This window comes from Dipodomys spectabilis, unplaced genomic scaffold, assembly GCF_019054845.1.
Source record: "Dipodomys spectabilis isolate Male_0828 unplaced genomic scaffold, ASM1905484v1 ptg000225l, whole genome shotgun sequence".
Taxonomy (NCBI): Eukaryota; Metazoa; Chordata; class Mammalia; order Rodentia; family Heteromyidae; genus Dipodomys; species Dipodomys spectabilis.
In genome coordinates, this window is record NW_024870902.1 from 3,277,510 (window position 1) to 3,290,006 (window position 12,497).

At 36.8% G+C, this 12,497-nt stretch overlaps 1 protein-coding gene across 1 annotated transcript in view; it reads left to right on the forward strand.

The window, feature by feature from the left end:
* The window catches only part of Ndst4 (N-deacetylase and N-sulfotransferase 4), a 246,403-nt gene that overhangs the window by 96,715 nt on the left and 137,191 nt on the right, over positions 1-12,497 (forward strand). Inside the window, exon 2 of the mRNA XM_042697594.1 lies at positions 12,104-12,191. Coding sequence (XP_042553528.1) covers positions 12,104-12,191 — 88 coding nt within the window. The remainder of the gene's footprint in view (positions 1-12,103; positions 12,192-12,497) is intronic.

The following is a 12,497-nucleotide window of genomic DNA, read 5'->3' on the forward strand; positions in this document are numbered from 1 at the left end:
TTTTTATAGCCAGAGATATTAAACATTTCTTCATGTGTTTATTGGTCATTCTTTTGTCTTCCTCTGAGAAGTCTGACTTTAAGTCTTTAGCCAATTTATTGAGTGGGTTGTTGCACTTAGGAGGGTTTAGTTTTGGGGGTAAGGGTTAAGTTTTTGAGCTCTATGTGTATTATCGATATAAGGACTTTGTCTGATACATAGCTAATAATGATCTTCACCAATTCTGTAGGTTTTCTATTTACCTTGCTACCTTTCTATTTAACTTTGCTATGCAGAAGCTCTTCAGTTTGATACAATCCCATTTATCCAGTCTTTCTTTGAGTTGTTGTGATTGTGGGTTTCTCTACCCCTTTCTGTCATATTTTCACAATGTCTGGTCTTACATTGAGGTCTTTGACCCAGTTAACTCTGGTGCAGTGTGATATATAAGTACCTTGCTTCAATTTTCTGCACATAGATAGCCATTTCTTCCAGTACTATGGCCAAAGGAAGAAATGCATAAGAGTGGTGGACAAAAGCAAAACAGCTATGTGCAGATGAACATATAAAATAGTTAGACACAATAGCAAGAAAGAAAAAAATAACGGGCTGGGAAGATGGCTCAGTGGTAGAGTGCTTGCCTTACATGCCTGAGGTCTTGGGTTCCATTCCTCAGCACCACATAAGCAAAAAGAAAAAAGCCGGAAGTGGCACTGTGGCTCAAGTGGTAGAGCGCTAGCCTTGAGCTGAAGAGCTGAGGGACAGCACCCAGGCCCAGAGTTCAGGCCCCACAACCGGACCCCCTCTCCCCAAAAAAACCATTTGAGTCCTTAACTTGGGGTTCATTTTGCTTAACATTAACTTATCTGACCATTTCTGCTTGTCTCAGACATATACTAGTTATTGTGTCTAACATATTTATAAGATATTTCTTTGTTGCTTTGTATGTCCCTCTCCCATGGTATAACTCCTGTTTTTACTGTATTTGATGTTGGTATAATTTGTGGAGGGGAAGGGAAAAAACAAATTGTTTAAATAGGGATACAGGTGGACCCATTGCAACAATGAGATGTACAAGATGTTATGTCAAAAATGAACTTTACAACTTTGGCGCAGGGAAGTGTGGGGGGAGATAGGAAGGGAAGGGGAAACATAAACATAGGAGGAGGCAACAATGCTTGATAAGAAATTCACTCATTATCTTGCCCATGTAATTGTAACCCCTCTGTATGGTATTTTCACAATAAAAAAAAAAAAAAGAAACAGCAGAAAAAAATAGTATCTCATGAAATGGGCTCCAAGAAAAGGAACCAATAGACATTTTTTAAGATACGATTGTTGCTGTGTTAGTTTTCTTTTCCTTTTGTCTTGAAGTTAGGTTTTTGTTTGTTTGTTAGTTGCATTTGGGAAGGTGGAACAACGTGGAATGAGGGTGAACAAATACAATAGTGGTACTCCCTAGATATTATGTGGAAAATGAACTGGATATCTTGTGGGTGGAGATAAGAAAGAAAAGCGAGGAGAGAGTCATGGAAAGGGAGACATCGTTCAAAAAGAATTGTACTCATTACCCATTGCCTGATTCATGTAACTATAGCCCTCTATATATCTACGCTATAATAACTATAAAAAATGTATGAGAAATAAGCTGGGTGCCAGTGGCTTACACCTGTAATCCTAGGTATTCAGGAGGCTGAGATCTGAGGATCATGATTCCAAGCCAGCCAGAGCAGAAAAGTCTGTTAAGACTCTTATCTCCAATTAATCACAGAAAAAGCTGGAAGTAGCACTGTGGCTCAAGTGGTAGAACACTAGCCTTGAGTCACAAGGAGCTCAGGGACAGTGCCCAGGCCTAGAGTTCAAGTCTCAGGACTGGCAAAAATAGATAGATAGATAGATAGATAGATAGATAGATAGATTTGAAGATCAAGCTTAGAGGAGCTACATTCTAAAGAAAAAAAATGTTAGTTGCCTAAATAACTGTGTTTGAAAGATCATAATAAGCTGGCATTTTCCCCCCAGATTTACTTACTAATTAGGGAATCCACTGAATTAGATGGAATATGGTATATAGGCTGCATTTAGAATGTCTCCCCAAAGCAATCATCACAGTCTTGACTCTAAGACTGATGCTATTGGAAGCTTGTAGAGAAGAAGGAAATTTGGCCATGATGCATGTCCTTGAAGTTGACAGGAGTCCTCTTGTCCCTTGCTGGACTTAGACTTTCCGTTCTTTTCTTTCTTTTTTTCTTTTTTGCTTTGCACTTTCTGGGAGGTGAATAGGCCTCCTTCATCATGACTCCTGCCATGCCATGAGTGTCACATCAGACCCAAAGCAATAGGGCCACAATTAAAGATTTAAAATTGTGACATCATGAGCCAAAAGAAAATCTTCTTCCCCGTCAATGGATTACCACAGGTACTTGGCCACAGTGACTAATGCATAGTGAAGACATGGAACTCAAACACAAAAAAGCAGGACACAGTCATAGTTTGAGAGGACTATGTAGATTGAAACAGAGAAATTGGGACTGAGGAAAAAAAAAAAAAACACAAACTGCAGGGTATCTTACCATTCTAGCCCCAAGAAATCCAAGGGGGCAATCAGAAAACACAAGCAGAAACTGACCATGCATGTCAAAAAGGGCCCATGTCAGTGGCCTATGATTCTGTGAATATCTACATACACAGCAAATACTCTGAGCACACAACCAAAAAAACTGTATCCACAAGGAAGGGAGACAAGGATGCATGGAGCGTTTTGCTGAGCTAATCCATTAAAATTCAAAACTTTATAAATGCCCTTTCAGTTTAATGACTTATATAACCTTCTTTGTGTTCTTTGATAATCAAGCAGAAAGTGGAAACTCTTCACTTACGTGACATGAGTTAAAATTATTTTACAAGATCAAATCAGTTTTTAATTTTTCCTTTCTGTTTACCAGTATCTTTAACCAGTATTAACAAACAACTCCTAGAGGATCTTTACATTTTCTTACAATTCCTTCTAGCAATTTCATGGATGAATCAATGCAAACTGTAACTCATATTCTATGTGAAAACGAAATGATGTCTTACAAAGACATTAAGGTCTTTCCTGACTTCTAGCCTTGTTCTCACTGGTCACTTTTTTCATATATTAATTTTCTTTATTTTATTTTATATTTTGCAGAGTGCTAGAGAAAGAAAGACCTATGCTTGGGACTGTGCTTCTTTTCTTTTCATTTTTTGTACATTTTTATTGTAAAAATACTGTACAGCGGGGTTACAGTTACATGAGCAAGGTAATGAGTACATTTCCTATGGAGCATTGTTGCTTCCTCCATTGTTTTTCCCCTACCATCCCTTCCTTCCCAACTCCACAACGACTGCCCCCCCTCAACCAAAGTTTTAAAGTTCGTTTTCAACATAGAGTCTTGTACATCTCATTGTTACAATGGGTTGACCTGTATCCCTATTTAAGCATTTTTTTCCCTTCCCCTCCCCGAATTAGAGAAGTGTAAATACAATATGTAGTGTGCCGATATCAAATACAGTGAAAACAGGGGTTATAGCATGGGGAAGGAACATACAAAGAAACAAAAAAAAATCACAATAGCAAGAAAGAAAAAAATATATTTGTGTCCCTATCTTGGGGTTCATTTCGCTTAACATCATCTTATATGGTCATATGTACATTGTTTTTTACCTTTTCTACTTGTGAACCAACCCAGATGCCCCTCAGTAGATGAATGGATCAAGAAAATGTGAGATATATATATATATATATATATATATATATATATATATATATATATATATAGTGGAATTCTATGCCTCCATCAGAAAGAATGACATCACCCTGTTTGTTAGGAAATGGAAAGACTTGGGGAAAAAATATATTAAGTGAGTGGTCCCTTTGTCTAAAGCAGACTCCCAGGTCCTCCATTTTGAGAATGGCCAGTCTATTACTCTTCACACCTCAAATAAATGTCAACTTTTTCCAGAAAACTCCATTAACCTCATCTTCTCTGCTGTTAAAATGTAGGTAGTCTTTATTAGTCTCAACAATAACATAGAGTAAAATCACTTTTACAATAGTAACACAAATCTCCAGTGAGCCAATGAAAGGAGGGAAGGGAGGGAGGGAGGAAAAGAAGGGAAGGAGGAAGGAAAGGGAAGGGAGGGGAGGGGAGGGGAGGGGAGGGGAGGGAAGGGAAAGGAAGGGAAGGGAAGGGAAGGGGAGGACAGGGGAGGGGAGGACAGGGGAGGGGAGGAGAGGGGAGGGAAGGGGAGGGAAGGGACAATGGCATACTGAGGAAGAAGAGCCCAACAACAGTGAAATCCATATGCATGGTTTTCCACAGTTTTAGATCAGAGAAGAAAGACAGGACATGAACACTTAAATGATAGTTCAAAAGACAGAAGGACAGATGGTTCTAAAACATTAGCATTTTTTTTTGACTCACAAGACTACAGATTTAGGACAATTTTAGCAAAAGCCACCCAGCAAATTAAACCCTCTTCCCACAAAGTAACCCTGTATTTTTTGGTCCATATTATTATCAGAGATATTCATTAATTCCTCTATTAATTAATTGATCTGTTCTACTATTGGAACGGAACTATTTCATGTGAAATTATGGAGATCTCCTACCAGTGGCTATAGTAAGCTTTGGTTGCTATATAACTCTATATAATCATTCCCTCTGATTAGCAATAACAGATTATCAATCAAGAATATGAACCTTACTTTTAAAGGGGAAAACAACATTGAACAAAATGAGAAGCAAGAACTTTCAAAAGTAAACTTCAGAAACCTAACATTTCATCTTAGGTCAGCCCTATTCATCTTCATTTATCCATTGACAAATAGTCTCTGCACAGAAGTTCATGGAATCCTGACTCCATTTCATCCTGTATGACCACAAAGACTTGCTGCCGTAGGACCTGGGTTATTAAGGTTAGACGGGTTACTAAGGTTAGAAGGAGTATTGAGGGAAACACACTCAATGTTAGCCTTCGCTTCATGTTATGTAGGTTGACCCTTTCATCTGTCCATGTAGCACTTTTTCCACTTGGAAGATAAGACTATAGCAAACATTCTATTTGGATTCACATAGCAGGATCTTGTCAGGATAATAAGCCATTGAGTAAGTTAGTATGATAAAGTGCATAAAACCACAGAAGCACATATGTTCAAGTTACGGCATTTGATTTTAAAAATTTGAAAGTCTAAGGCTACTTCAATGATTGTATCTATGCCTTCTTGATTAAATACCTTTAGGAAAAAGCTTAACTGTTTTAGCAACATAAATATAGATATCAGAACTGATGTATATATACATATATACTCACACATATTGTAAACAATATATGTCTTGAAAATAATATAGTGCACTAACTCAACAATTCCCAAGATTCCTTGATTTTAATAACCTTCTTTGAAGCTATTAGAATTATTCTCAGAAAACAGACTCCTTAAGTTCTTTCCATCTAATACTTATCATTTAGCATCTCAGGCAGGTAAGTGGTTATTTTACAATCATTCTGGAACTTCTTTTCATTTGGGTAACTTGAGAACAATTATTTGAACTATTTAGAACTATTTGTAACATATAATGAAATTTAAAGTCCTGATTCCAATGATAAACATTAGAAATCAAGTATTCCTCCAGAACTCTAATTTTAGTATTACACTTGGGAAAATTTTCTGAACAATTGTTTGACCACCATTTTTCTTTTTAAACAGAACATACACCAAAATATGGCCAAGTAAACTTACTTTATTAAAATAATGAACCACTGCTTCATCTTACACAAATTACCTTCATTCCACCTAATATCTACTCAAGTTAATGAGTTTCTCATAAGCAATAAAATGGCAAAATTCAAAGCCATATTATTGCCTTTGTATGGTATGCAAACCATTAAAGATAGTATATGTGATTTATTGTCCAGTCTAAGAATATTTTATTTTGTATATATTTTCAAAAGTTAATTAAATTTTCACACAAATATTCAGTTGTAAAAGTCTATTTTCAACTACATGCTGCTTCCTTAGATTTACTGTTTGAATTTTATCACAAAGCATAATTTTTAGTTTGTTAAAAAGTTTTTAAAATAAAAACTTTTAGAAGATTCTGACATAAAGCTTAGGTTCACATTTCTCTTTCCCTGATTCCCTGATCTTATTGTGAAATTTTAGAGTTTTCTTGTATTTCAATGTCTTTCCACTTCATTCTTTAATTTTTACAATCTTATACTTTCATTTAAAACTATATTCTAGGCTTCATCCCAGAGACACAGGGATGGTTTAACATACGTAAGTCAATAAATGTAATCCAGCATATCAACAGAGCCAAGGTCAAGAATCACATGATTATCGCCACAGATGCAGAAAAGGCCTTTGATAAAATTCAACATTCACTCATGCTAAAAGCTCTGGAGAAAATAGGAATAGAAGGAACATTTCTAAAAACAATAAAAGCCATTTATGACAGACCAATAGCCAATATTATACTTAATGGGGAAAGGCTACAACCAATCCTCCTAAAAACAGGAACAAGGCAAGGATGCCCACTGTCTCCACTCCTCTTCAACATAGTCCTAGAACCCTTAGCCAGGGCAATAAGGCAAGAAAAAGACATTAAAGGGATCCGCATAGGGAAAGAAGAAGTTAAACTATCCCTTTTTGCAGACGACATGATACTATACCTCCACGATCCCAAAAACTCCATCCCCAAACTTTTAGAAATCATAAGTCACTTCGGCAAAATAGCAGGATACAAAATAAACCCACAAAAATCAGTTGCCTTCCTATACACTGATAACGCACAGGAAGAGAGGGAAATAAAGGGAGCAACCCCATTCACAATAACCTCCCAAAAAATAAAATATTTAGGAATTAACCTAACCAAAGATGTAAAAGAACTATTTAATGAGAACTATAAAAAGTTAAAGAAAGAAATTGCAGAAGACACTAGGAAATGGAAAGACCTCCCATGCTCCTGGATAGGCCGACTTAATATAGTAAAGATGGTGATACTTCCAAAATTAATATACAAATTCAATGCAATTACTATTAAAATCCCAATGACGTACATCACTGAAATACAGAAAACAGTCCAAAAATTTATATGGAACAACAAAAGACCTAGAATAGCCAAAACAATTCTAGGGGATAAAGACAATATGGGAGGGCTATCCATGCCGAACTTCAAACTCTACTACAGAGCTATAATCACAAAGACAGCATGGTACTGGCACAAAAACAGACCCGAAGACCAATGGAACAGAATAGAAGATCCAGATATAAATCCACAGGCCTACAGCCAGCTGATATTCGACAAAGGAGCCAAAGACATACAATGGAAGAAACACAGCCTCTTCAACCGCTGGTGCTGGGAAAACTGGGCAGCCACATGCAGAAAACTAAAAGTGGACCCCAGCCTATCACCATGCACCAACATCAACTCAAAATGGATTAAAGACCTTAACATTAAACCTGAATCTCTGAAACTACTGCAGGACAGAGTAGGAGAGACACTTGAACTAATAGGCACAGGAAGGAACTTCCTGAACAGAGTCCCAGGGTCACAACAAGTTGGAGAGAGACTCGACAAATGGGACTACCTTAAAATAAAAAGCTTCTGCACAGCTAAATCTATCGCAACTAAGCTAGAAAGACAACCAACTAATTGGGAAAAAATATTTACCAGCAATATATCAGACAAGGGGTTAACATCCTGTATATACAGGGAACTCAAGAAACTAATCCCTCCCAAACCTAACAAACCAATTACTAAATGGGCAAGGGAACTAAAGAGGGACTTCTCAAATGAAGAAATAAAAATGGCAAAGAAACACATGAGGAAATGTTCATCACCCCTGGTGGTGAAGGAAATGCAAATAAAGACAACCCTGACATACCACCTCACCCCAGTCAGAATGTCCCACATCCACAAATCAGCCAACGACAAATGCTGGAGGGGATGTGGAGAAAGAGGAACCCTATTACACTGCTGGTGGGAATGTACACTTATATAACCACTTTGGAAAGCAGTCTGGAGGGTCCTTAGAAAGCTAAAGATTGACCTCCCTTACGACCCAGTCATACCACTTCTAGGCATCTACCCTGAACAACAGGAACCAATATACAAGGACACGTGCACCTCCATGTTTATTGCAGCACTGTTCGCAATAGCTAGGATATGGAAACAACCTAGATGCCCCACCACAGATGAATGGATCCAAAAAATGTGGTATCTATACACAATGGAATATTATGCAGCCATTAGAAATGACAAAATAATGGCATTTGCAGGGAAATGGATGGAGCTAGAAGGAATCATGTTGAGCGAGGTAAGCCAAGAACAAAGAGACAAACGGTACATGGTCTCCCTGATAAGTGGATGCTAAATCCAAAATGTTAGGTGATATGACAAAACTAACAGGACTTAAGAAACAAAGAACTCCTGCTCATCTGGTTGAACCACTACTAAATATCCCCATGCTGCTGATCACAAATATGGTATATAACATGTGAACACTGTTATATATTACAGACTGTGGTAGACAATTTGCTCCAGGGAAGTTAGAATGAACTTGTGACTTTGAAATTATGTAATCACTTAATCACAATCAAAAAAAAAAAAAAAAAAAGAACCTTGGGGAAGGGAGGGAGGGAGGGGATGGTAGGGGGAAAACAATGGAGGGGGTAACAATGTTCAAGAGGAAGTGTACTCATTACCTCACTCATGTAACTGTAATCCTCTGTATAGTATCTTTAAAATAAAAAAAAAATTAAAAAAAAAATAAAGTCACAAGTTCATTCACTAAAAAAAAAAAAACAAAAAAAACTATATTCTGACTTTTAGTTTTGAAAATTAGTTACATATCTTCACTATTATTAGTCATTGAAAAGCGCAGAAATTTCCTCACACATATTTAATTATGCTAAAATAGGAAACTTTAGAACACCTTTTCAGCCGTTTGCTTTTTCTAATAGAATTTGTGGTTTGCCCTCAAATCACAATTGCAGGTGAGAACAGTGACTAACCAGTTTTACTTGTTTCAAGAATGTAATGGTTGCCTGGTGCAGGTGGCTCATTCGTAATCCTAGCTATTCCAGAGGCTGAGATCAGAAGATCACAGTTCAAAGCCAGACTTGCCAGGAATGTCCATGAAACTCTGACCTCCAATTAACCAGCAAAAAAGACAGAAATGGAGCTGTTGCTCAAGTGGTAGATTGCTATTTTTGAGCCAAAAATAAAAAAGCTAATGGACAACTACCAGGGTCATGAGTTCAAGTCCCAGGACTGGCATGAGTATGTGCACGCACACACACACACACACACACACACACACACACACACACACACACACACAAATGGAAAGGTCTGTTGTATTTTGCATTGTAATACCAGGAAAAGAAAAATACATCTTTCCTTACATCTGTGAGCTTATCTGAGTAGGAAATCAATCATTAGGATAGTGTCATAGTATCTGTATTGTTCTGCTATCATTTTGATATTGTTTATGGACCGTGTTCATTGTTTTACCATTGGAATAAAGGTTGCTAGAGAGTGCAAATGAGATGAATTCTGTTTATGACTACACATTACTGTGTGCTGTTAGCATACCTGGAATATCTTTTGTGTATACATTTAGCAACTTGAGATATGTAAGAATGTGTAAGGGGTAATCAGCCTGAGACCAGAGAGAGAATTAAGATGCATTGGGGCATCAGAAAAGACCTCGTATTAAATGTTGATTGGTGGCATTTTGGCAGAATTTAAATAATTGGTATGGTTTAGGGACTGGGTTAGGGATGAGGGAAGGTTTTCTAGACCAAGGGAATGGAATGAGAACAGCTGTAGAGACAGAGGTGAGGTACAGGAAAGAGCAATGGATGTAGCTTGATTAGATGGATGGAGAGGCTAAGGATACTTATTTAGTGGGAGTGAAAGATGTACTCAGGGCTTCAAGAGTAGTTTAGACTGTTGCAAAGTAGCAGACAAGCAGTTAAATCTTTGCAGAACATCTGCATTCTAATCCTCACACTAATGGTAGATATAATCTTCAACATCATCCTATTTCGTAACAAGAAGACTAAAGAAATGGAATGAATGCGGAAATGTGAGTCGTTAAATGAATAGCCTCCCTGAGCCAATCAGGAGCCACTTTGTACCTTTGGAAGGTTAACACAGTAGTAGAATGTGGGGTAAAATAGAGAAAGCTTGAAACAAGGAGAGAACATTGCTGGAGGCTGTTGTATCTTAAAAGTCCAAGGAAACAATGTAAGGAGGGTTTATCTAACATGGTAACAAATTGATCAAGACTGACTTTTTTTTAATGCTTATTAGACTGCCTCTAGGAATGTACAAAATGTACCAGCCAGTCCCCATCTTCCGTTTGTTGTTGTTGTTGTTGTTTTGGTTTGTGTATTTTGGTTTGTGTATGTGTGTGTCTGTGTGTATGCCAGTCCTGGGCTTGAAATCAGGGCCTGGACACTGTCCCTGAACTTCTTTGACTCAGACTAGTGCTCTACCACTTCAGCCAGAGCACCCATCTGGCCTTTTCTGAGTATTTTTAATCGGGGATAAGAGTCTCATGGACTTTCCTGCCCTGGCTGGCTTCCAACCCGCCATCCTCAGATCTCAGCCTCCTGAGTAGCTAGGATTACAGGCATGAGTCACCTGCGCCCAGCTTTCCCAATCCCTTTGTCTCTTAACATCTGTCATACCATGACCCAGATCTTACAAAGAATTCTAATTACACATTTGTGTGACTATTTATTTCAGCTCTCTCTCTCCTTGTCTAGGCAATAGGGACCATATTTAGTAACAAATGTTGAATTTAAGGGTGGATGATGGATAGACAAATGTGTACTAAACAATGGCATTAATAACTCTTAGAAAAACATCTGAGTGAAGAGGGCTGATAAAATTTAAATAAAATTGGCCATGGTAACTAACACCTAGTAAACTTATGGTTTTGAATAGCCACTGAGTATATATGTATAGTTTTACAATCTTTTCTTTATTTTGCTTATGATATTTTTTCTTCCTTTCACATTAAACTAATTTGTAAGACTAAAGGAACACATAGTTATATTTACAAACTTTTGAAGCAAAAACATATCCATGACTAATGCAAAAGAAATGGTTTAAACCTATGGTTCTTAATTCACCTAACAGATGGATAGCAATAACCAAAAAACAACCTTATTAATATCTCTGGCTTGAAATGAAAATTTCAAACCCGTAGAAATAAGGGGGAGGGCATTTGAATCAATAAGTAGACCATAAGCAAACAAAAAGCACCCCCTAAAGACATGAGTTCTGAATTACGCTGCATATGTTAATATAGGAATAATAGCGCTGAAAGGCCTGCAGAAAAAATTATCTAATTTCTGACACTCTTACCAGTGCACTCTTGTGCTGTCTATAAATGAGAAATTACATAATTTAATTCCGAATCCAGAAATTAGGGAAATGTTATGTTTCAAGAATAGCACTTTATGGAATTAATATAAAGAATATCTATTACAAGGTATTCATTCCTTTTTAGGATTTTCAAGAAATATACCATGAACTATGCATTGCTGTTTAGTTTGTAAAGTAAAACTCAAGCTTTTAAGTGAATAATTATGCTATAAACATGTGGTAGAAATAGATCAGTCAGATAAAATGCTAATTGTAGTTCAAACACAAGATCCCTTCTATTTCTTAGTAACATTTGATGGATTTGACTACACCCAGCAATTCTGAATTTTATTTTCTCCAAAAGAAGGAAATAGAATAATCTGAAATTTGAGAAATTTCTTACACAAAAATAAAAAATTACGTCAGTTAATACAGTTGGAGAATTGTTAGTCAGCAATATATCACGTACTTAAAACTTAACTTTCGTAGTTTGGTAACCTTCACCAAAAATAATATTCATAGTAATTACAAGAACTTTTGTGAACCAAACCATTACAATAATTAATGCTTCTAAAAGTTCTCGACCACAACCAAAACAGAACAAACACAAAGTACACATTGTTTTGCTTCTTTTATGAATACACATTTGCTAAAGAGGCATCCCAAAGCTTCATAGTTATTTTTCTAAAATCATGTTACTTTCTTATTTATTTCAGGCATTACTAGAGACTCAAAATTTACTGCGCATTCAGGTTGCAAATTTTACCTTCAACCTTGGATTTTCAGGGAAGTTTTACCACACAGGTAAGAAGAGACTTTGTGTTCTCAGGCAGCTACAGATAAATAGGAATTAGGCTTTTAAATGTTCCATAAGTAGGAGTATTTGAATGCCCAGATTGAGTATGGGTAAAAAAAAAAAAGTGGGTGCCTTCTATGAATAACCAAAATCAATGAGCTTGCTTACTTTGGCAAATATTATGAAAATCATGGGCAAAGAGAAAGAGAATTGAATTTTTTAACTCAGTGAAAGAAACCATAATCATTGCTCTAACTATAATGATGTAGTATGTGTGTGTGTGTGTGTGTGTGTGTGTGTGTGTGTGTGTGTGT